This window comes from Macrosteles quadrilineatus, unplaced genomic scaffold (assembly GCF_028750875.1).
Source record: "Macrosteles quadrilineatus isolate MER2022 unplaced genomic scaffold, UCM_ALF_1.0 Scaffold_1__1_contigs__length_201487025, whole genome shotgun sequence".
NCBI classification, from domain to species: Eukaryota; Metazoa; Arthropoda; class Insecta; order Hemiptera; family Cicadellidae; genus Macrosteles; species Macrosteles quadrilineatus.
The window spans coordinates 20,562,866-20,587,398 of record NW_026542594.1 but is presented as its reverse complement, the minus strand read 5'-3'; the positions used below and the strand labels follow the sequence as shown (position 1 = coordinate 20,587,398).

The 24,533-nt window shown below is 37.5% G+C and overlaps 1 protein-coding gene across 1 annotated transcript in view; it reads left to right on the top strand.

Annotated features, from left to right (window-relative positions):
- The window catches only part of LOC128995074 (3 beta-hydroxysteroid dehydrogenase type 7), a 96,946-nt gene that overhangs the window by 60,239 nt on the left and 12,174 nt on the right, over positions 1 to 24,533 (top strand). Inside the window, exon 6 of the mRNA XM_054419962.1 lies at positions 17,645 to 17,816. Coding sequence (XP_054275937.1) covers positions 17,645 to 17,816 — 172 coding nt within the window. The remainder of the gene's footprint in view (positions 1 to 17,644; positions 17,817 to 24,533) is intronic.

Sequence of the window (24,533 nt, the reverse complement as noted above, 5' to 3'; positions counted from 1 at the left end):
TAAATTTATGAACATAAATTTATTAAAATATTGAAAATAAAACATACAGAATTGAAAACCGAAACAATATGAATTAAAATCTGTATCTGTACATTTTTAAGCGGAGTCCATGGTGGAAGGAAACCGGAGTCAATATTGTCAAAGTCCAGTAACCAATCTTTCGTAAATACTCAAATACGCTGCTTCCAAACAAAACAGCTGTTACAAAACCACTTGCGACGTTGCCAGTTCGAAGGCCGCGGCCTGGAGTTAAAGGCGGCCGTGCATGAACACACGCCAAACAACGTTTTAGATTGTACTTAAGGTTAGTAAGTCTACTTGCAGTATCCTATGTTAATGATTAAATCGTGTTTAATCTATGTCATCCATCTGTTTATCTCTGAATAAACCCTGTAAAATAATTTGCATATTCTTTTCTTACAAGACTGATAGGCAGAGCCTCGATTTGTAGACGACAATGGTCTTACTTATCTCTATTGTCTACTTATCTCTACTAATTTCCTATAATCAATGACTAAATAGAATAACCTCATAGTTCTATAGAATATTTGTATATCCATCTAGCTGTTATTTCAATCAAATTATATCGCACTACAACAAACCCAAGATTTTAAAGACTGCTCTAAAAAAACAAAATAGATTATCCGTAATTTACAATGTATATATTAAGTTGTCAATTATCAAAGTCAAAATAAGAATAGTCAATTTCAGTACAACATTTCAATCACTATTTATTTACCCATCATTTTAACATTATTAAAAACATGTGACATTTAATCTTCACAAATAAGTTGTAGCACAAATATAAAGATTGATCAGTGGTCATACTTATGAAATTAGTCATTAACATCTTTCCCCTCCTCAGGTAGAATGGCAATTTTTGTCATCGGACGCCGAAAAGTACCTTTTGGTGTTGTGATGTCAACAACTCTTACTTGTCCATCTCGACCGGGGTATAGGGAAGATATTCTTCCAAGGGACCAGGTGTTACTTGCATTGTCTTCGTCTACGATTATTGCCCAGTCGTCAAATTCAGGTGGAACAGTTCTTTTATGCCATTTGCACTTCCTTTCCTTGTCAAGCAGGGTAAATACTCATGAATCCACCTTTTCCAAAAAATGTCCAGTAGGGTCTTAACTCGAGTTAGTTACCTTCTGCAAAGTTTGCCTTCATTGATATCTATTTTGATGGCGTCTCTAAGGAAATGGTTTGGAGTGAGCAGGTCTCGATCGAATGGGTCAATTGGTACATTAGTCAGTGGTCTTGAATTGATGATAAATTCTATTCGAACAAGAAAGGTTTGAAGTTCTTCATCCTTAGGATACTGGGAACGCATGACAAATTTTAATGCGGTTTTAACTGATCTGATGAGTCTCTCCCAGCATCCGCCCATATGTGGGGCTCGAGGAGGAATAAAGTTCCATTCGATACCTTGTCTGGATATGACCCTCTGAATGTGGGCATTGTTTAAACACTTAGTAGCATTCCTGAGTTCTTTGTCACTCCCAACAAATTTTGTCCCCTTGTCCGAGAACATCTCCGATGGACAGGGTCTTCGGCTAATGAAACGTTGGATTGCCATGATACAACTTTCTGTGTTCAAAGAATGTGCAACTTCCAAGTGGACAGCTCTAGTTGTCAAACATGTGAACACAACTCCACAACGTTTCTCGTGTCTCCTCCCTACAGTTACTTCTATCGGTCCAAATTAATCTACTCCAGTGTAGAAGAACGGGTGGCTAGTTCTTGTTACTCTGAATTCTGGTAGAGGCGCCATTTGGTGGGGGGGGGGAACAGGCTTCGCACAATTCAATCTGCACCTCATGCATTCTTTCTTAATTTTCTTTAGAAGTGATCGTAGATTTGTTATCCAGAATTTTTCTCTTATCTTGCACCCAACTGTCTCGAGACCTTGATGGAAACATTCATTATGATACATTTGTCCTATCAATCTCGAAGTAAAGTGTCGACCATCTAATATTATAAGATTTTTCTGATCTTCCGTCAGTTCAGGTGAGTTTGAGGTTCTTGACGACATTATTAAAATGTTGTTACAATCCAAATATAGGGAGAATGAATAAATGCGGTTTGACTTCGGAATGGACTTCTTTCTCAACAAAAGTTTCTTTTCTTCACCAAAGGTTTCATCCTGTACAGATTTTAAAAGAATTTCTTCGGCAGCTTTCAGTTCTTCAGGTTCCAGCTCAACGATGCTGTTGTAGTCTATTGGTCTAAATTGAAGTTGAGTTTTGTCGTTTGATTTGCACCTCGATTTTAAGTTATTGACATATCTCAAAATCCAAGCAACAATTCTAGTCGGTTTCTCCCATGATGAAAACTTTGAAATGTCAATTATTTTTGCTTCGACATCTGCATGTAAGCCGGTAAACCGGCGTTTCGTTTCATGGTCTTCTTTTACTTGTAGGTTCGTTGGTTGTGTGGGACAGTGTTCACAGTTTAAATATAGAAATTGGGGGCCATGGAGCCATATGTTTTGAATGTCAGACTTGAACCTTTTCATGCTTCTAGTTGCATAGTCGGCAGTAGGCTAGTCAATCTAGAGTCAAAATAAGCAATAGAAATGAAATATATGGGAATTTGTCAACAAAGGGGTCCACAACATCATACTAAAAATCGAGAAAAATCGAAGTGGCAGAAAGCCGCCATATTGGATTTGTGTAGGCTTTTAGCAAAATGGATATAGTTTGACAACTAAGTGTCTTAAAAATCTCCAGTTTGTTTTAATAGCTTCCTCATTAAGTCAACTTCAAGATAACAACTTTTATATTATTTAATTTTTTTTGTGTTTAAATTAGACAGCTTTAAATTTAAAAAATACCAAATTTCAAAGATTTATTTGAGTAAAACCTTTAATCTTTTGCAAATACAAACTCAGGTGATATGAAAATACATATTTTGTGGCTATTAAAATAATCTGCATTAAATTTTGAACAATAATAATCATCCCATCAGTTTGTATCTTGCCTTGAAGATGGGATATATTATGTGATATATTTGTTATTAGTCTTCTACTTGAGCGCTAGCCGTGACGCGCGCTGCACCGCTACATCTAATCCGGGTGAAATACACTTTGAGGTGGGAAAAATTGCTTTAAGAAAATTTAAGCCATATTTTGAAATCATTTATACGGGATAATAAACAAACAAAAATCCGAGCATGGGAACACTGAAAAAGTAGACGTTTTCAAACATACCAAAATTCAATTTTTGATAATAGAATAATAATAATTTCCAATATGGCGGCTTTCCACCACTTAGATTTTTTTCGATTTTTAGTATGATGTTGTGGATCCCTTTGTTGACAAATTCCCATATATTTCGTTTCCATTGCTTTAAGTTTGATGTTGAACCGTATTTTGACTAGCCTACAGGGTTCAATTTTGTGGGGACCCATTTCCAGTCTTCTGCTGAAGAAAGTGCTAATTGGGGTGTACCGAGGTATAAATAATAACACGGTTTTATACAGACTTGTGACGGTCCAACATGGTGAGGGAAGGAGATTCCATGATCGAGAGATGATGCCGGAAGAAGAGTATAGAGTATGATGGACTGGCCGCACAGGACTCTGGGTAGGGGTGGGGATAGGCTGTTGGCCAATCACATTTATTATGCCATATAGATTAGTAAACCATTGATTACATTGGTATACACTATAATAAATACATTACATTCCTCCGTTCTTATTACTGTTACACCAGTCACAATAGCCTATACTCTTAAATCTTCATAGAACACCAAATAATAACTTAATTAGTAAATTTATAGTGACACGGCAAATACTTTAAAGCCTATAAGAAAAATTAAACATATTTTACAAAACAACAAAATTCTTTGATTGACCTAAATATTAAGGCGCTCCAAAGGTTTACGCTCCCTCACAGGATATCTTCTGGGAACAAGTGTATCAGCAGGATTAGGCATCTTTGGAGAGGGTTCGTCGTTAGTGACATGAGGCCTAGGTGATTTTACAGGAGTGCGGTTAGGAGTTTGTGGTGAAAGCAAGAGAGGTGTTGCCTGCTGATCAGACGATGAGTTAGGCCTACATGTTACAGCCTCTTCCTGTTTCGGTAGGGAAATTGGGATCACATGGTTGGTTACATCAACATCCCTACTAGTACTTAACAGATACCTCAACAGCATACAGTTGATCATGGCGTTTCCACAATTGACCAGAACTTATTTGGACTATGTACATGTTTGGACTAATTTGTTCTACCACAATACCCTCTACCCACTTATTTTTAGTACGGTAATCTCTGACAAAAACATTTTGATTAGGGAAAAGCGTTCTTGTTTTACAACCTCCTGCATATAACTTTTGTTTGTCTTGTTTATTCCCTACATATTTGGATAAATCAGGTCTAAGTAAATCAAACCTAGTTCTGAGATTACGGTTGAACATTAATTTTGCTGGGGTCTCATTTGTGGTGCTATGTACAGAATTTCTGTAATCAAATAAAATTCTTTGTAAGGAGACTGACACATCAGATTTGTCTCTAAAAGCACGTTTTAGCTTATTTTTGGCATACTTAACAGAATTTTCTGCTTGCCCATTTGATTGAGGATGGTAGGGAGCAGAAGTAGTGTGTCTTACACCATTCATTTTCAAAAACATGTTAAACTCACTTGAATTGAACGGGGGTCCATTATCAGAATGGATAGATACAGGCAAACCAAAACGCGAGAACAATTCTCTGAGATGATCAATAGCTTCTTTAGAATTGGTTGAACGTGTTTCAAAAACTTCTAACCATTTACTATGTGCATCTACTACTACCAAATACATTTTACCATGAAATGGTCCTAGATAATCTACGTGTAATCTCTCCCATGGAGAACTTGGGTAATGCCAATTGTGAAGTTCACGTTTGTGAGGATTAGGCCTTTCCATGAGGCAGGATGGACAACCACGGGCCAGTGACTCAATATCTTGATCTAAATTAGGCCACCAGATATAAGACCTGGCAACGCTCTTCATTTTTACTATGCCTAAGTGGCTAGAATGCAAATCTTTCAACAACCTTAATCGTAATTTACTGGGAACAACAACTTTATAAGCCCACATTATCACCCCATGTTCAATAGTTAGTTCATCCTTCCTTTGGAAAAATGATGATAATTCTTTATGAGTTCCCGGTTCATAGTTAGGCCATCCATACATAATGTAACCAAATACCTTTTGCAAAAGTGGATCTTTTTGTGTTTCCAACTTAATTTCTTCACATGTTACAGGGAGATTACTTTCTTGAATACAATGTAAAATAAGAACCTAACAGTGATTCTTCGTCTTTAACAGGTGGTTGTTTTACTGGTAAGGACAACCTTGACAATGCATCCGCGCTATTTTGGTCTGATTTAACATACTCTGGATATCAAATTTATAGCCTGACAAAAATAATGCATATCTTTGCAATCTACTTGCAGCAAAGACAGGTAGGTAACCCCTTCTTAGGCCCAAAAATACTTATAAGTGGCTTGTGGTCACTTTTAAGAATGAAATGTCTACCCCACAAATATTGGTGGTATTTTTTTACACCATAAACCACTGCAAGAGCCTCTTTATCTATTTGTGAATAATGTTTCTCCGCATCTGACAGTGTACGTGAACTGTACGAAATTGGTTTTTCGATACCCTCCTTATCGACTGTACTTAACACACAACCTAAACCCGGTGCTACTGGCATCAACTGTTAAAATGAGTGGTGCATCAGGATCATAGTGCGCTAGCACTGGGGCATTAATCAACAACAACAACATCTTTACTTCATTAAATGCATCTACACATTTTTTGTCTAAAACAAAAGGTACATTTTTGCTCAAAAGATTATATAACGGACTGAGCACAGTTGATAGGTGAGGTACGAATTTACCATAATAAGTGTAATCAAACCAACAAACGATTTTGATTTTACCTCAGTTGTATTCTTAGGTAATGGGGCATCTACAATAGCTTTGATTTTGGATTGTGAGGTGTGAAGTCCGTTCTTGTCAATTGTAAACCCAAGAAATTCCAACTTTGGAACAAAAAACTTACATTTGTCAGCTCTAACCGTAAACCCCGCGTCTTTAAGTCTTTTACAAACTTCACGCAATTTGCTTACATGACTTCCATTATCTTTCGCTGAGATTAGAATATCGTCTAAAAAGACTATCACACCTGGCAGACCTTGCAATGTCTCTTCAATCTTTCTTTGAAAGATTCCAGGCGCTGATGAAATGCCAAACGGTAGACGCTGGTATTTTAAATAGACCCTTATGTGTACTTATTGTAGGCCTACAGAGTTTTTGTGACAGTTCATCTAGTCTGAGTTGCATGTACGCTTGAGATAAGTCAATTTTACTGAATAAACCACCCTTTTCAAGCTCATTAAACAAATCCTCTACCCTGGGTATAGGATGACGATCTACTTCTAAGTAAGGATTTAAGCTGATTCTATAATCCGCACAAACTCTAATGTTACCGTCGGTTTTCATAACCGGGACAATGGGTGTAGCCCATTCAGAACTTTTCACAGGACATAGTATGTTAGCTTCTACTAACCGTTGCAATTCAGACTCAACTTTGAAAAAAGGCAAAACTCTAGGCTTGAAATATTTTGGTATAGCATTTTCTTTCAGATGTAACGTTACTGGTTCGCTCTTACGTACACTCCCCAAGTTTGTCAGTAAACACTTCTGGGAAATCTTTCAAAATATTTTCAAATTCCTGAGTCAGAACATTTGACTTAGGCTTATCGCAATTAACACTATTTGCTACAAAAAGAGAGTTAGGCCTAGGTATAACTATACTTATCTGTAATTCTGTCATCCAGTCCCTACCTATGAGTGGATGTGCACCATCTTTAATGACATACAATTGGAGAACTTTATTAAAGTCTTTATAGGATACATCTACATTAACTTTGCCCATAGGCTCAATTGGTTTGTGATTGTAAGTGCTCAAAGCCATACCACTTGGTATCAATTCAAGGTTACTAAGATGTTTTTCATAGAACTTATCACTACAAACGGATACTGCAGCTCCGGAATCAATCTCAAAATTTACAAGTTGATTTTCTACATAGATATCTACATAAAAAGGTCCTACTTTATTTGATTCTGGTTGAGATAGGCCTGCTGTTTCGTCTAACTTAAATAAAGGTGATACATCAAAAACTTCATCATTCTGGACATTTTTCGCCTCCTCAACTACTCCGGCATAGTTATGTTTGCTTACATTCTTATGTTTATTAACATAGTTATTAGACCTATTAAAATCAGTACTGGACTTACCCAATCGGGATCTACAAACTTTGGCTAAATGATTTTTCATCTTACAGAAATGACAAACTGCACCATAATATTTACACTCACGACTACAGTGTCCTACATAACCACAACAGTTACACTTCTTATCACTTCTGTTGTTGATCCCACGATTGAACTGTGTCTGATGGAATGTCTGTGCTGCCTGCTTCTTTATCCCATGCTGCTCTCCATCCCTTGGCGCTGATGCTGCTGCTCCCTTTGGTCGGACCGTCATTTTCTGCAGCTTCCCGCTGATGTCTGCATTGGTTGAAAGTGATGCTGCGTCTTTCTCCGATGTCTCGACTGAAGCTATCATCGATACTGCCTTTTCGAAGGTTAGGCCGGTTTCTGCTAACAACCGCTGTTTTGTATGTTCATTACGAATTCCGCCTACCACTCTGTCTCTTAGGTACTCGTTAAGATTGTTACCAAAATCACAATGAGTTGAAAGTTTTTTCAAACTCGCCACATACTGAGCTATAGTCTCTCCTTCACGCTGATTCCGCTGACTAAACTTGTAGCGCTCGGCGATTGCATTGGGTTTTGGATACAGATGGTCACCAATCAATTTCACAAGGTTGTCGTAAGTCTTCGTCGATGGTTTTTCGGGCGTACATAAATCCCTTAGTAAGTTGAACGTTTTTACACCCACTACTGTCAACAGTGTACACACTTTCTTATCCTCCTTAATGTTATTACACGTTAAAAATAGTTTGAATCTCTCAATATAAGCTTCCCAAGTCTCACAACTAGAGTCGAATTCCCCTAAACTTCCAAGTTTCCCAGACATTTTTGATTCTGGTCTCGGCGTCAACGTGGTCGAAAATGGCGAGGCGTCACTCGTCCCGTCTTCTTGATGTTCGTGATCTGTATACATAGATCTGCTAACCATAGGCCAATCGCGCTACTAGCGAATTACTTTCCGTCGGCACTAAACTTGCCGCACAACTATACTGTTAATCTCGTCGCCATGCTAATTGGGGTGTACCGAGGTATAAATAATAACACGGTTTTATACAGACTTGTGACGGTCCAACATGGTGACGGAAGGAGATTCCATGATCGAGAGATGATGCCGGAAGAAGAGTATAGAGTATTATGGACTGGCCGCACAGGACCCTGGGTAGGGGTGGGGATAGGCTGTTGGCCAATCACATTTCAATTATCAATTATCAATTATCAATTAGTTAAGATGGGGACGCCACTATGTGCGTATTTTAACCCAAATATGAGTGAAGGATGAGTGTAGGATGAGTGGCGCGATCTTGTAGTCTTGTTAGTGACTAAGGCCGACATGTTCCTTAGACACAGCTGTTAATTAATAGCCCATACAGCTAATGGCAACTAAGGGACCTACAGTTTATAGTGGAATCCGAACCACATTTTTCCTTGTAATTTACGAATTGGTCTAATTATCAGGATAGTACTGCGGATAGTCGTACTCACTAGTGCGGACGTTAATCCACACCAGGGAGCATATCACCCACAGTGCATCCATATAAATATCCACAATTCGTGACCTCCTAGTAGCTGGATTACAGGACGACGCCACCCGTCCCAGTGTTTATTATGCCATATAGATTAGTAAACCATTGATTACATTGGTATACACTATAATAAATACATTACAGAAAGTTCTTGGATTTCTCCAATTCTATTAGAGACAAACTGTTTATAGTTTTTTTGGATCTGACTTAATCCAGTGTAGGACTGTTTGAGAATCAGACCAATAAATTTCTTTTGGATTGAAACGCCCAAATCTTGTTCGGCAGCAGAAGCTACTCTACATCCTAAAACGGCAGCTTGGAGTTCCAGTCTAGGTACAGTCAGGTTCTTGACGGGTGCCACCTTGGCACAACACATGATCAATGTCGTTTCGTAAGTGTTTTTGTTCTCCTGAGTCCTGATGCCGATATGCAGTTGCAGCAAAAGCTTCTTCGCTTGCGTCAACAAATATGTTAAGTTCAACTGAGTCACTGACTTGTGTGTTGAAGTAGCATCTTTGTATTTTCAGTGTTCGAAGACTTTTGACTTCATCCATCCAAGCTTTCCACTTCAGACTAAGTTCAGGTGTCACAACATCATCCCAACCTAGTTTTGTTTTCCATATATCTTGAACCAGTAGTCTCCCTTTTACTGTGGTAGGGGCAATTAGACATAGAGGATCGAAAATTGACATAGCTGCTTTAAGAATCTCTCGTTTCGTCGGATAGTCAGATTCGAGAAATTCAAGTTTTTCAACGTTGCGATGAAACACAAAGCAGTCGGATTCAGCGTCCCACCATAATCCAAGTACTCTCGTTCTGTAGGAAGTCGAGTATCGGGCATCAAATGTTGGCTTGGCTAGCTTTCAGGTTTTCAGGAATTTTAGAAAGTACTTTTTTTGAATTAGACATCCAGTTACAAATTTGGAACCCTCCAGCTCTATGTATCTCAATTATTTCTTGAACACGTCGTTTAGCTTCCTCTTCTGTGTCGGTTGAATCTAGCAGGTCGTCCATATATTCTTTAGTCAGTATGGAATTACTAGCTTCAGGATACAAAGATTGAAACTGTCTTGCGTTGTGGTTTACAACAAACAGTGCAGAGCTTGGTGAACATGTTGCTCCGAAGGTCATTGCTTTCATTATGTAGGTATCTGGGGGTTTGGTTTTGTCTTTTCGCCACAGAAATCTTTGTGAGTCAATGTCTTCATCTCTTATATTTACTTGGTGAAACATCTCCTTTATATCTCCCACGATAGCAAATTTTCCTAACCGGAATTTCAACAGCACAGATGGCAATGGATTCAAATAGTCAGGGCCGCTGAGTAGTGCATCATTGAACGAGACTCCGTGAGATTTAGCAGCAGCATCGAAAACCAATCTTATTTTGTTAGGTTTGTTCAGGTTCAATACTCCAAAGTGGGGTGGATAGAATGTTCGACCTGTTATGATAGCAGCTTTTTTAGGGCTGAGTTTTCTAATATAACCTTTTTCCTTATATTCCTCAATCTTGGTTGTGTAAGCCTCTTTAAATTCAAGATATTTTTCCATTTTCTTTTCAAGAGTATTTAATCTTCTAAGAGCATTGTCAAAGCTTGGAGGAAAATTAAATTCGCCATCTTTCCATAAAAGGCAAACTTCGTAATGATCTCCTGTTTTCTTTATGGTATCCTCAAGAATTGATACTCCACGTTCTTCTTCTATGGACAATTTCAGGTTCTTTGATCTAGTCTCTCCATATTTCTCTAATTCAAAGGATTTCTTTACCATGTCTTGAAGTGAAGATTCTTCATACGAGAGTAGGGCAAAATTCTCATCCACACGATCTCTGAATTGTGCATACTTCCCATGTAGAGTCCAACCAAGAAGGCACCATGACAGTACTGGGGCGTTAGTAGGACCTTCAACAATCTTATGGGTTAGAATAAGATTACAGTTGTCTTGGCCTATCAAGAGAGTGGGCCTGAAACTCGCTATTGGAAGAGGTTGGTTGATCGAGTCTAAGTGTGGCAAGTTTTTCCTCAATTTGACACTGTCTATTTGTTGGTGTGGTAACTCTAAAGTGGACTGAGTTCTAACCCCTTTCAATGTAAAGATTTCATCCTCGTAAAATCCTTTTATTTTTAGATCTATTCTCTTTGATTGAGATTCAAAGTGTCTTGTGTTGTTAGACCAACATGTTGTCAAAGGAACAATCTCACCCTTGATACCAAGTTCATCGGCAATTGATGAACCCAGAAGTGATACAGTCGAGCCGTCGTCTAAAAGGGCAAAAGTATCTACCTGGGACTTGGGACCATACAACGTGACAGGACAAACACGAAGCAAAACACGGTTTGATATGTTATTCTCAAAATGATTACCGATTACTTCATCTCTAGATTTTAACCCTCCCTCATTTCTTTTCTTTGGAGGTCGTTCAAGATTGGGGTTATGTAAGAGACGGTGATGGTACAGCTTACAACCGTTTATACTACAAGCTCTTTTAGATTTACAAAATTTAAGTTGATGTCGTTTGAAACAAGAAAAGCATAGCTTTTTCTCACCTACCATTTTCCACCTTTCGGAAATATCAGCTTTCCGAAGTATAGAGCATTTGTCATTATCGTGCTTACCACCACAGAACTCACAGGTAAGTGGGCCAACTGCGAACTGCTGCTTTTGAAGAGTTGGTCAACACAGGTTTGAAGTAATTTTTCTTTCTAGTCGGGACATCCTTGTTTGGATGAAAATAGATACTCATGATAAAACATTGTCTCTCTAACCAATCTGAAAATTCACTTAGGCTAGGTCTAGTTAAACACATACTGCTCACATGCTGAGCCCAATGGTACTTCATTTGATAAGGCAATTTTCCTAACAGCTCACTGAGTAGTTGAGGGTTTGTCATGTATGAAGGGACTCAGCTGTCGAGGTAAAGTTAAGAATGGTTGTAGAAAACTCGATGAGGCCAACAATATCATCTTCAGTTACAGGGGCTAGCATTCTAGTTTGGTTCATCATAGACTCAATGATAAACTCGGGCTTACCAAAACGCATCTGTAATGTTTTAATTATGGCATGCAAGTTTTTACTGGAAACAAAAAGAGGTTTCACCATTTTGAAGGCTTCGCCTTCAAGACAGTTTCTAAGTCTAGCTAGATTGTCATCATCAGAATACAATTTTACGGTATTTTCAAATGCAGAAAAGAACATAGGCCACTCATCTGGTCTACCACTAAAGTTTGGTACCTAGTTGTTGGCGGCAAAGAGAGGTTGGTTGAATAACTTTTTTGACTGAATCTGCTAGTAATTGTGCAGCCGTGGTCATAGCGGTTGATGAACACTGATGAACTGTCGGTTCATTATCATTCAGCCACTTTACGACAATACTCTCAGATTCTCTCTCTTCTCTCTGAGATATTAAGCTTTGACTTATGCTTATCTCAGATCCGCAGACTTGACTACCATTTGCCGATAGTGATTTCATAGAAGCCCTTATTTCCAGCATTTGTTTACGTCGCTCTAGCTCCCTCTCGTCTCTCAGCCGTGGTCGCTCCATTTCCTTCTCCAGACGTTGTCGCTCCATTTTCTTCTCCAGACCAGACGTAGTCGCTCCATTTCCTTCTCCAGACGTTGTGGCTCCATATCCTTCTCTAGCTCCAGTCTTTGTAGCTCCACCTCCTTCTCCTCCATCAGTCTTTGTCTTTCCAGCTCCTTTTCTTCATTTTCTCGTTCCAGTTTTTGTATTTCCTCCAACTTTTCAAGTTCTATTTCCATTTGTCTCCTGCTGCTTGATGTTGCTGATTTACTTTTTGTTTTCCTTGAACTACTAGAAGTAATGCTGGTTTGTCTCAATGCTACTCTTTGAGTGTCATTGTTTCCATTCTCAGAAACATTCTTTGATAATTTGTCAGTATCATTATTTTCTTTCTGATCAGGGGTATACCTTTTTGGAGGTTTAACTTCCCTATTACTTTTTCTGTAAGACATGGTTCTTTTTTAGTTTCGGCACCAATATTAAATAATTGTCAATTATCAAAGTCAAAATAAGAATAGTCAATTTCAGTACAACATTTCAATCACTATTTATTTACCCATCATTTTAACATTATTAAAAACATGTGACATTTAATCTTCACAAATAAGTTATAGCACAAATATAAAGATTGATCAAAGGTCATACATATATATGAAATTAGTCATTAACAGTATATTTATATACATGATGACAAAAAAGTCTGGAAATGGTTTAATATCTTTTTAACTAAATCCGTTAGAAAATTCAAACCTTTCACATCAACTTACATGTATAAAACTACTTTTTCCAAGAATTTCATTTCGCAGGTATATTCCGCAAGAACTTTGGACTGCCGCCATTTTGTAACGGATGAACCTTTTTTGACGCGGTTTCCGGCAATGAACTCCACTTGACCAGACCTTTAAAATGATGTGCATATCAACCTATGCATACATTAAGGATTATGTACCTACTCCTCATGGGCCGTCCCCTGGTGAAGGTAAAAAAATGATAATTCTTGCAAAAAGTAGTTTTCATACATATAAGTTGATGTGAAAGGTTTGAATTTTCTAACGAATTTTGTTTAAAAGATATCAAGCCGTTTCCAGACTTTTTTGTCACCCTGTATAATATGTCATCCCCTTAACAAATAAATTAATGTATAAATTATTATAACATTACACATAGTATAAATAAGTCAACCCTACGTATGTCATTTCATTTCTATACAATTTTCAAATGCTGAATTTATGTCACAGACTCTGAATGTTTACAGCTGTTACGTTAAGCAAATGGTTTTATACCAAAAGCTAATCTAGAATGTTAGCGTCGGCTGCTAGACTTTTTAAAAATTAAAACTTAATTTGTAAAAAACAGAAACCCTAAACTAAAATTATGGCTTCGACATTCCCTAGTTCTCAAAATTATCTTTCTTTTAACACAAAAGCCAAGAAAATCCGTCAAGTGGTTGATTCAGAATCGTGAAATTAAAAAACCCTGTCACATTTTAATATACTAGGCGAAACCCATCGAAATCGAGGGCTACTTTCAAGGCTCAGGCTAATTCATCTAACTGCGATAAATTGAGTGAGAGTATACATATTTTGATCATTTAGCATTGTTTAAAGAGTAATAAGTGTAAAAATAATAATGATATTAATTGCTTTAGTTACCAAATGTGGTTGATGTGGTTGATGTGGTTGGTTATTCCATGAATAAAATATTTCCCATGCCGTACGTCATCAGAGTTATTATTCGTTTGTTAACTGGTATCTCTTCTTCTGGAAGAACCTTTAAAAAGTATTAAAGTTGTATTTGTGGATCTCTTGTAGCTAAACAATCTACCTGTTCTGGTTTTAAAAATTGCTAAATTTTTTAGTAGTGATTTCTATATGATCCGCGATTTTACCATTGTACAGTAAAGCAGATTAATCTATGATTTTATTTGAGAAAACAATTCTGTTTGTTGAGAAGACACGTTCTAACTTCGAAGGGTTGTATATCCGTTACAGTGTAAGTTTAATATTTCATTCGTCTTTGTCGTGTCAGTTCATAAAATCGTACTTCCGTGCCAATGAATAACCCTCTAGCATAGTTTTGAGAAATTGGTTGTGGGGTTACTGTTAAAGCTGGAATTCCTTGACATGGGGAATGTCAGTTAGTTGTCTCGTCTCAGCCTTATACATACATAAAGTTGTCAATATAATCTCTCTACGGAAAGTTAGGGGCCTACTCGTTTATATGGTCATGTGGCTTCTTTTGCAATAAAATAATGCAAATGAAATATCAATGTGGCATTTCAAAAAAGCAAAATAAATACTGTAAATTGGCTGTTACCTATGTAAATATTGACGTTTACATGCATTGTTAATCAACGTCTTTTATAAAGGCTGATGTGATATATTTTAAAAGGAATACAACCTTTTCCGTCATGACAGTAGCTGCTTAAATGCAGCCAAAATTTCGTATAATTTTCAATAATGTTACCAACCCAGTGGGCCATGGCAATGAATACACTAAGTTTGTGTATTCATTGGCCATGGTCCGTAATATAGGACACTACACATGATTTGTACAGATAGGCACCATTTTAGGTTTATGCAAGGTTTCTGTGTTTGGATGTTTTTAGACACAAGAACACAATGATCTTCTTCTGCAGATGAATAATCTGTTGGAGAAATATAAGCCGAATTATAAATGTCACAATTTGAGTTAGAGCATTTTTAACTATATGGGCAAGTTATAGTACAGTATTTTGTAGGCTTTTTTTCTTTTTGTAGGCTGCTGCTCAGTGCACTTTAAAAATATATTTTTTAGAGATGAATTAAATGGTTTTTGTTAATGAGTAGCGCTTGTAAACATGCACAACCCTTTTCATTAGTCTAATAACATTCAAAGGCACTCAAAGAGTTCAAGTTCTTATTTGTATACATATCTATATTATGTTTTCATTAAGCTGAATTAATACATCGAATTAACCTCTTTGAAAAGTCTGCAGTAAATTGCAGTTTTCCAGCTTAATGACTTTCTAAATCATGCACATATTTCTACACAAATATTGTAAAATGTATTATCCAGTTGCTGTAAAATACTATTAATTTCTCAAATTGAGGACACGGCTCATATGGGCAACGTGCCCTTCTGCACTTGCATGATTTTGTATTGTATTACACAATGGAAGATTTTTCCGATGATTTAAAACATGTATGACAATAATCACATGAGCCTATGATGATCTGTATAGAATATGTAAAATGCAGGCAAAAGTGGTGAAAAAGGCAGACACTAACTCGTACAACAGATATTAGATAGTTCAATAAGAAATAATTGTAAGAGTTACTGTGATAAAAGGATTTTCCAGTGATTTTGTAATGGAACGTTATTGCAAAACATGACATGATACAGAAGAAAATCTATTTAAAAACAGAAAATAACATTGCAAATACTTCTTTTGGACAATTCCCTAATTCCCAATAAATGTGTGTTGTTTGAAATACAAATTTAAAAATTAACAGCTGTTTGATTAAAAAGTATTATCCTCTTGGTCAAAATGTAAACAAATTTGTGGAGGGATCTTTAAAGGCTTCTGGGGTAGAGCCCAAAGATAATTTAGTGCGTTTTTCTTTTGATAACTCATCTACAGACCAAGACCTTTCTTTGGACACCTCTACCAAGTTTCTACGCCCAGCCGTTCTCTTAAATTAGTGGGGACAAAGTTTCAAATTAAATATTTCGATTCCCCCATGTTAGTCTTAAGGGGGAAACCCCAACTTTGATGGCCTGTGGGGCGAAGCCCGAGGACTTTTATTACCGGAATTGATGAAAGGGGGTGTCTACACAAAAAATACTTAATTTTGACACATCGTTTGTAAAAATCCGTCCATTATTAACGGAGGAGTAGTGTTTCGTAGATATATAGGATATGATATGAATGACGAATGATGAGTAATTTTGTTCACGTATGATATATAGGATATGATATGAATGACGAATGATGAGTAATTTTGTTTTTATTCAAAGTGCTTTTGATAGTTAAAATAAGCTTAAATCCCTCTTTTTTGTTTCAAAACTGCAACATTTTCCGGGGAAGGGCCCACAGAAATCAGGGAAATTGTTTTAAATCTCCCAAACACACCTAAAGACTAATGAGTAATTTTTGGGGGGTGCAGGACCGTATTTCTAAATAGGCTAAGTAGGCTGCAGCCTAGAGCGGCAAAATTTAGGGGCGGCAGATTTTAAAAATTAAAATATTTTTTTTTACATGCAATATTATTTTCCTTACAAATTCAAGTATACATGTCATTTAAATAAAGCTTTTAGAATATTCATACATTCTTATTTTCTATTTCGACATACGTATTATTACACAATCTAATATGTACAATCGCATTGCGCCAACACGCAGCGAGCGGCGATCTGGTGTTGGCAACACTGGAAGCTGGCGACTCTCAGGCGGGCTGCAGCTGGTGGATGTACGACCAGGAGCGGCAGCCACGACGCCGAAGTGACAGCCGACAGCCCCCTCCCCACCACTGACACTTAACCATACAGTCAGTCCGTGGTACAAGAAAGCCTCGCAAGAAAGCCTTTTAAATACTGTATACACAATAAATTAGTTATCAGTTTTGTTAATCGCTCAATGAAATACTTGTATTGGACTATACACGAAGTTTTTTTGTCGTTGTAAATATTTCAACTAATAAACCAGTGATTCAAATAATTTCTTCAACTTAAATTTCACCTTGCAGAACTATCTAAATTTAATTTAACAATTTTCCAGTATTAAAAGATATTCAATAGCACAGAAATGTATATATTTCTTATATATAAGAATGATCTCAAATGTATTTTATTTGACGTAACATTAACATTATAAGTCCAAAAATTTATGATACATGTTATTTTGTATAGTATACAGGTGGAGTTGATTGGTATGATTATATAGTAATAGTATTCGTAGGTTATATTTTATGTTTGCACGTGTATTTTCGATCGCCGACTACCGAGCGGTACTGTGCAGAACGGCAAAAATTAGTCTGTGCGCATGAATAACCAAATATTACCACGAGGTAGAGTGGGGGTAATTTTCCTATAAATATGTTTTCAGCAGTAAATATATACATATATAAGGGGCGGCATGAGGATTGGTAGCCTACAGGCGGCATAAAGATAAATCCGGCCCTGGGGGGGTGGGGATGGATAAGAGATATTTTGCAAACTGTATATTTTTCCTTTTATATCCACATTTGTCCCATGTTGTTGGCATATGGGGATTGGAAAACGTCCCCAGTATTGAAGTGTCTAAAAGAGGGAGTTTACCCCCATATTTTTGTACATGAAAGTGTGTTTGCCAGGTAACGCAGCCTGGGCCCATGTGTGTGCCAAGGACAGCCTACTAGACAGCCCGACTGCTGTTGGAGGTCTCTCAGTGTTTGTCACAGATGACTCTCCCATCACCGACGTCACCAAGTTCTGTGTCCACCTCACCACCTCAGACCAACGCTCTCCTTACAAACACTCTTGGTGGTCCGTGTCACAACTCAAAACTTACAAAACTTCTGCACTGTTCTCTGTATCCTTGGTCATTGATATTTACAAGGCTTGTCTATAAATTAAGGTCTCCAATAAGTTTCTATCATGTGTAAGTGAGCTAACTCAAATCTACTGCTCTTCAGCCAGTTTCCACTCCTAAGCGGTAATTCTTATCATAAGAGCCAATAACGGTGTGAAAAAATCAACAATTCTGCCAAGTATGAGTCATGTCAACTACTTTTGATATCATTGCTGGTTGGCAGATGCGTACGTAGGAACACCTTTAGACCTAGACAAATGTGAATGAGTAGCTTATGGAATGTGCAGATTGCCGTATGTGTATTTTTGGAGCCTACCAGTAGACCGACAAGATACTTGGTCGTCTGGCCACTAGACCGTCTTTTTAAAATAAATAGATAAATACTGAAAACCAGTATGTCGACAAGTTATTTCTTCCTCAGTCCAGTTGACCGGCCTGTAAAACTAAATTATTATATGCGGGAAACCAACTGCTCGTCAATCGACCCGACCGACAAACCACTTTCTCTTCTTTTAAGTGGGGATAGGGGACAGAGGGGGAGGAGCTAACCGGGATTACCCAGGAGTGTGAGGCGCTTCCCATGGTCGAACCACGTCGCTCGAGGCTAGAAGCCAGTATTGCCAACCGAAAGTACTAGCTCCGTCGAGCAGTACACACGCGGCGTGTTTTGTTATGCAATCCGCCGTCCGAAGTACTGTAGTTATTGGCGCGCTATTGTAAGTTTCTGTGGTGTTATTAATTAACCATATGTTTAATGTTTATGAGATCAGATGAACTGTTTATTTATTATTGTTGTTTACCTTTTGTTTTGAGATGAGTTATTGAAATTACTAGATAAAATACTGTTCCTAAAATGTTGATTTTGATTTAATAAATAGTTTCTTCACATGGTGTCAGGTAGAAATAAATATGGGAAGCAGAAATAAAAGAACATCTAAAAGAAATTTGAAGAAAAGGGATTACTTACAAAACGAATTTGATCTTGAATCAAGTGAAGATGAGTCTAGGCCTTGGAATCAGGTTTGTTTGAAGAGCGGTTACAGAGATAAAACCTCAACTGAAGCTTCGAGAGTTACTTCAGTGTCAGGTATGCAAATTCAAATTTCTCCACCTGAAGCTTTTGATTTTCAAAATCCCGCCTTGTGGCCTCGTTGGATGAAAAGGTTTGAGAGGTACAGGATTGCTTCAGAGCTCTGCTTTAAGCCTGACAGTCAACAGATAAGTATGCTCTTGTACACTCTAGGCGACAAGGGTGAGGATCTTTTCCGTACCTTTGGTATTTCAGAAGAAAATAATCTTCAGTATGAAGAAGTAGTTAAAAGCTTTAATGATTTCTTAAAAGTCAAATGTAACATTGTGTATGAACGTGCCAAGTTTCTTAAGAGAAGACAAGGGGCCGATGAAACAGTGGATTCTTTTATAAATGACCTTCATAAATTAGCTGAAACGTGTGAATTCGGAAATTTGAAGGAAGAGTTGATACGTGATTTGATTGTAATTGGAGTCCATGATTCCAAACTTTCAGAGACTCTACAAATGGACGATTCACTAACTTTAAGCAAGGCTATTACCAAAGTTCGGCAATCCGAGTCTGTTTTGAAACAGCAAAATGTAGTAAGAGATAGAGCTAGTGACATATCAAATACAATTAGCCAAGAGGAAGTAGGAGTAGTTAGCAATAAAGTAAACTCTTTCAGAAACAAGTTAAGATGTAGTAAATGTAACCTATTTCATAAGTATAGGGAGTGCCTGGCATATAAAGTTGAGTGTCTTAGATGTGGTGTCAAGGGACATTTTGCTAGGTGTTGTATAAATGGACAGAAAACAATACGGGAAGTTGAGGACAAAAAGGAAAATGAAACTTAAAATTCTCGTCTAGGTGAAATTCAAGTTAAGAAATATGGCAAAGAATGTCCTGTAGTTGAAATAGAAATCAATGAATGTAAAGTACTGTTTAAAATGGATACAGGGGCCGATGTATCAGTCATAGGAGAACATCAGGCTCGATCCCTCGGTCTCCAATTGCAATGTTGCGATCGTGTATTGTATGGACCGGGCAAAAATAGGCTCAACATTCTGGGTGTAGCTAAGGTTCTTCTCAAATACAATGACCGAGTATTGCCAGAAGATTTGTACGTGCTAGGTAAACAAAATTCCCCGTTGCTTAGCCAAAATGCATTACTTAGTTTAGGTCTGATAACCTTCAATGTCAATTTGATTGATAAGGATGATGTTGAACAGTTATGCCCAGAGGTGTTCAATGGGATGGACAGTCTAAACAGTAGTTACAAGATTAAACTACAAGATAATGCTCAGCCTTATGCAGTAATGTCCCCCAGAAGAGTGGCTGTATCTCTATACCAACCAGTACGAGAAGAGCTAGATAAAATGATAAAAGAAGGTGTTATTGAAGTCATATCAGAACTAACAGAATGGTATCGTGTAGGAGGTAGAATAAGGTTATGTGTAGATTATACATACGTGCAAAGAGAACATTTACAACTACCATCAGTTGAAGAATCCTTAGCTAAGATTGAAGGAGGCAAATATTTCAGTAAACTGGACGCAGCTAATGGATTTTGGCAAATACCTCTTGATGAAAGTTCATACAAGTTAACAACTTTCATTACTCCATTTGGAAGGTATTATTTCAAAAGGTTACCATTTGGAATTTGTTCTGGCCCAGGGGTATTCCAAAAGAGGATAAGTCAGATACTAGCAGACATTCCAGGAGTGATTATCAGGCTGACGACATATTGGTTGTAGGGAATACAGAAGAGGAACACGACACTAGAGTAAAGCTTGTGATTGAAAGATTGTCAGAAAATGGAGTGACTCTTAATAAAAACAATTGTTTATTTGGTCTCACAAATGTAACATTCCTTGGACATTTGATAACTCAAGATGGTATAAGCCCAGACCCAGAAAAGATTAAGGCCATTTCTTCTATGAAGGAACCCACTTGTGTTTCAGAGCTGAGACAGTTTTTGGGTATGGTGATGAAATTTGTACCAAACCTATTAGAACTGACTGACAGCGCCTTTACGCTGTCTATTGAAGAAACAAAGTTTGTGGGTATGGGGGGAATCCCAGGACAAGGCGTTCAAATTGTTAAAAGATGCAGTGACAAAATCCCCAGTGTTGGCTCCTTACAAAAGTAATGCTGAGATTAGAGTTACGGCAGATGCATCTTCATATGGCATTGGGGCGGTAATGGAGCAGCTGCATGGTGAGGTGTGGAGACCAGTAGCACATGCATCCAGAAGTTTGACTGATGTTGAAACTCGCTATGTAGTGAAAGAATATTAGGAAAATCGACCTAACAAATTCGGACTAAGTGAAAACTTTGCACAGTTGTTTAGTAAGCCTAAATAAATACAATTTCAAAAGTCCCCATATAATCCCTGCTGTGCTTCAGCCGCCATCTTGGAAAATGGCGGCCAATTTTCTCTTTTTTTACAATATTTTACAAACTATTGGTATTAGAGAATTTTTGTAAATACAAAAGTTAAAGAACGTCTAAAAATACATATTTTTTATATTACAAGGTTTGCTCTATCTCTAATGGTTATTGAGATAAATAATAAAAGTTAGTATTAAATAAAAAATTCCCATGTTTATGGAGGAAAATAAAATTGTTGCAGTTTGCTTATTTATAGTTATATTTTTATCAAACTTGGCAAATTTATTTATTTCATAATAAGCTATTAATATTTAACATAAATATACACTTTAGTACCCTCCCTATAATAGCAGTAAACCTAGTACTCGTTAAATTTAAAGTTATTTAAATGGGGAATCTATCTTACATTTTTAGGATATATTTTAGTAAATATCCAGTCAGGCAAATACAGGGAGCGGCAGAAATATCTGACGGTTTTCAAGCGAGTACAGTCCGGCAGCCGAGTGGAGGGGGGTGGTGGGGAGCGGCTCATTCTCAAGGCCAAGTGTGACCATTTTAGTCGCCATGGAGCAGTGGACCAGTATACATCGCGCGTTTGCCGTTGAGGCGTTTTTTAAAAATGGCGATTCTGTTGTTGGTACGCAACGTAAGTTTCGGAGGCATTTTAATATGGCTCGTGGGGAACCTATCCCATCCCGAAACACCATCAAATTGTGGGTGGATACCTTTAGATCACAGGATCAACTGCAAAACGTAGGCCTACAGGCCGTCCAAGGCCAGTGAGGACGCCTGAGAACGTGGAGCGAGTGCGACAAGCTGTGCTAACGAGCCCGCATCGCCCGGAGCGTAGACAAGCTGCTGCTTTTGGCATGTCTGATCGCTGTCGGGTGAAAGTGAAGGCCTGAGTGCAATATTCGTCAAATATAGCGATTAGACATGCCAAGAGCAGCAGCTTGTCTACGCTCCGGGCGATGGGGGCTCGTTAGCACAGCTTGTCGCACTCGCTCCACGTTCTCAGGTGTCCTCACTGGCCTTGGACGGCCTGTAGGCCTACGTTTTGCAGTTGATCCTGTGATCTAAAGGTATCCACCCACAATTTGATGGTGTTTCGGGATGGGATAGGTTCCCCACGAGCCACATTGAAATGTCTCCGAAACTTACGTTGCGTACCAACAACAGAATCGCCATTTTTAAAAAACGCCTCAACGGCAAACGCGCGATGTATACTGGTCCACTGCTCCATGGCGACTAAAATGGTCACACTTGGCCTTGAGAATGAGCCGCTCCCCACCACCCCCCTCCACTCGGCTGCCGGACTGTACTCGCTTGAAAACCGTCAGATATTTCTGCCGCTCCCTGCGTTCAGTCATATTGTGTTGAATTCACTTTTCAATCATATTAACAATCATTTTTCTTATTAGTGTTATGATTTAAAGCCTACTTACTATTTTGTAACTACCATGTAACTACTAAAAACTTAAGTGGTACCTACGTTATTACTCCCGGTATATTTTTTTGTCGGTAAATATTAGGAAATTGAACCTTAAAATCCGGACTAAATTGAAATTTTGCACAGTTAAGCACAGTGAGACTAGTTGATGAAAATGGCAAAAGTTCCCAAAAATTCCGGCTGTGCCTCAGCCGCATTAAGTCTGGATTTTAAGGTTGAATTTCCTAACATTTACCGACAAAATAATTATACCGGGAGTAATAAGTAGGCCTACCATGTAAGTAGTTATATAGTAGTGAAAATATAGTGAGTGAGCTTTAAACTTACTAATATTAATAAGGGAAAACTATGGTTAATATGTCTAAAAAAATTAATTTCCATTTGCCATCATTACTAAAATATATTTTATATATATTTTACTTGGATCATTACTAAAATATATCCTAAAAATGTAAGATAGATTCCCTATTTAAATAACTTTAATTTTAACAAGAACTAGGTTTACTGCTATAGGGAGGGTATCAAAGTGTATTCATGTTAAAAAATAATAACTTAGTATAAAATAAATAAATTTGCCAAGTTTGATAAAAATATATCCATAAATAAGCAAACTGCAACAATTTTATTTTCCTCCATAAGAACAACATGAGAATTTTTTATTTAATACTAACTTTTATTATTTATCTCAATAACCATTAGAGATAGAGCAAACCTTATAATATAAAAAAGATGTATTTTTAGACGTTCTTTAACTTTTGTCTTTACAAAAATTCTCTAATACCAATAGTTTGAGAAATATTGCCAAAAAAGTGAAAATTGGCCGCCATTTTCCAAGATGGCGGCTGAAGCACAGCAGGGATTTATGGGGACTTTTGAAATTTTATTTATTTAGGCTTACTAAACAACTGTGCAAAGTTTCCACTTAGTCCGAATTTGTTAGGTCGAATGGCTTTATTATTCCTAAAATTCTTGGACTAATGCACAAATAGAAAAGGAAGCATTAGGTGTGACTTGGGCATGTGAAAAGTTTTCAATGTATGTGTTGGGAAAGCAATTCCAAGTGTACACAGACCACAAACCATTAGTAGAAATTCTAGGGTCTAAGCCTATTTCAGAGCTTTCGTCTAGGCTTCAAAGATTTAGAATGAGGCTTTTAGTCTTCGATTATAAGGCAATTTATCTACCTGGGAAAGAAAACTTCACGGCAGATTGTTTATCTCGAAGCCCTGGAAACCTCAAAGAAGACTTTGCCAAAGACAGAATCTATGAACTGACTGTAGACGATGCACTATTCATCAGGAGCATTGTAGAAACCTTTCCTTGTTCAGATAAACGACTAGAAGAAATTAAACAAGCTCAAGGTAATGATCCCGAGAGCCGTGAAATCTTATCGTCAATTTTGGAGAATAAATGGCGTAAGAACTCGATATTTTGGAAATATAAAGATGAACTTGTTTTGGAAGATGGCTTGATCGTAAAAGGAAGAAGAATGTTTATACCTAGAAGTTTACGGAAGGAAATTTTAAACAAAATTCACAAAGGCCATTTAGGTGTTGTGAAATGTCGTTCAAGAGCAAAAGAATCCGTCTGGTGGCCGGGCTGTTCGAGAGATGTGAAGTCTGAAGTAGAAAACTGTCTTGTGTGTCTTGAACACCGTCAAGTGAACAAAGAGCCTTTGATGCCCACAGAACCTCCAAAAGGTCCTTGGATTTATCTTTCCGCAGATCTATTTATGTGTAATAGGAAGTGGTATTTGGTGGTTCAAGACTATTTTTCAAGATTTATTGAGTTAATTGAACTCAGTGTTCTGTCCTCCAA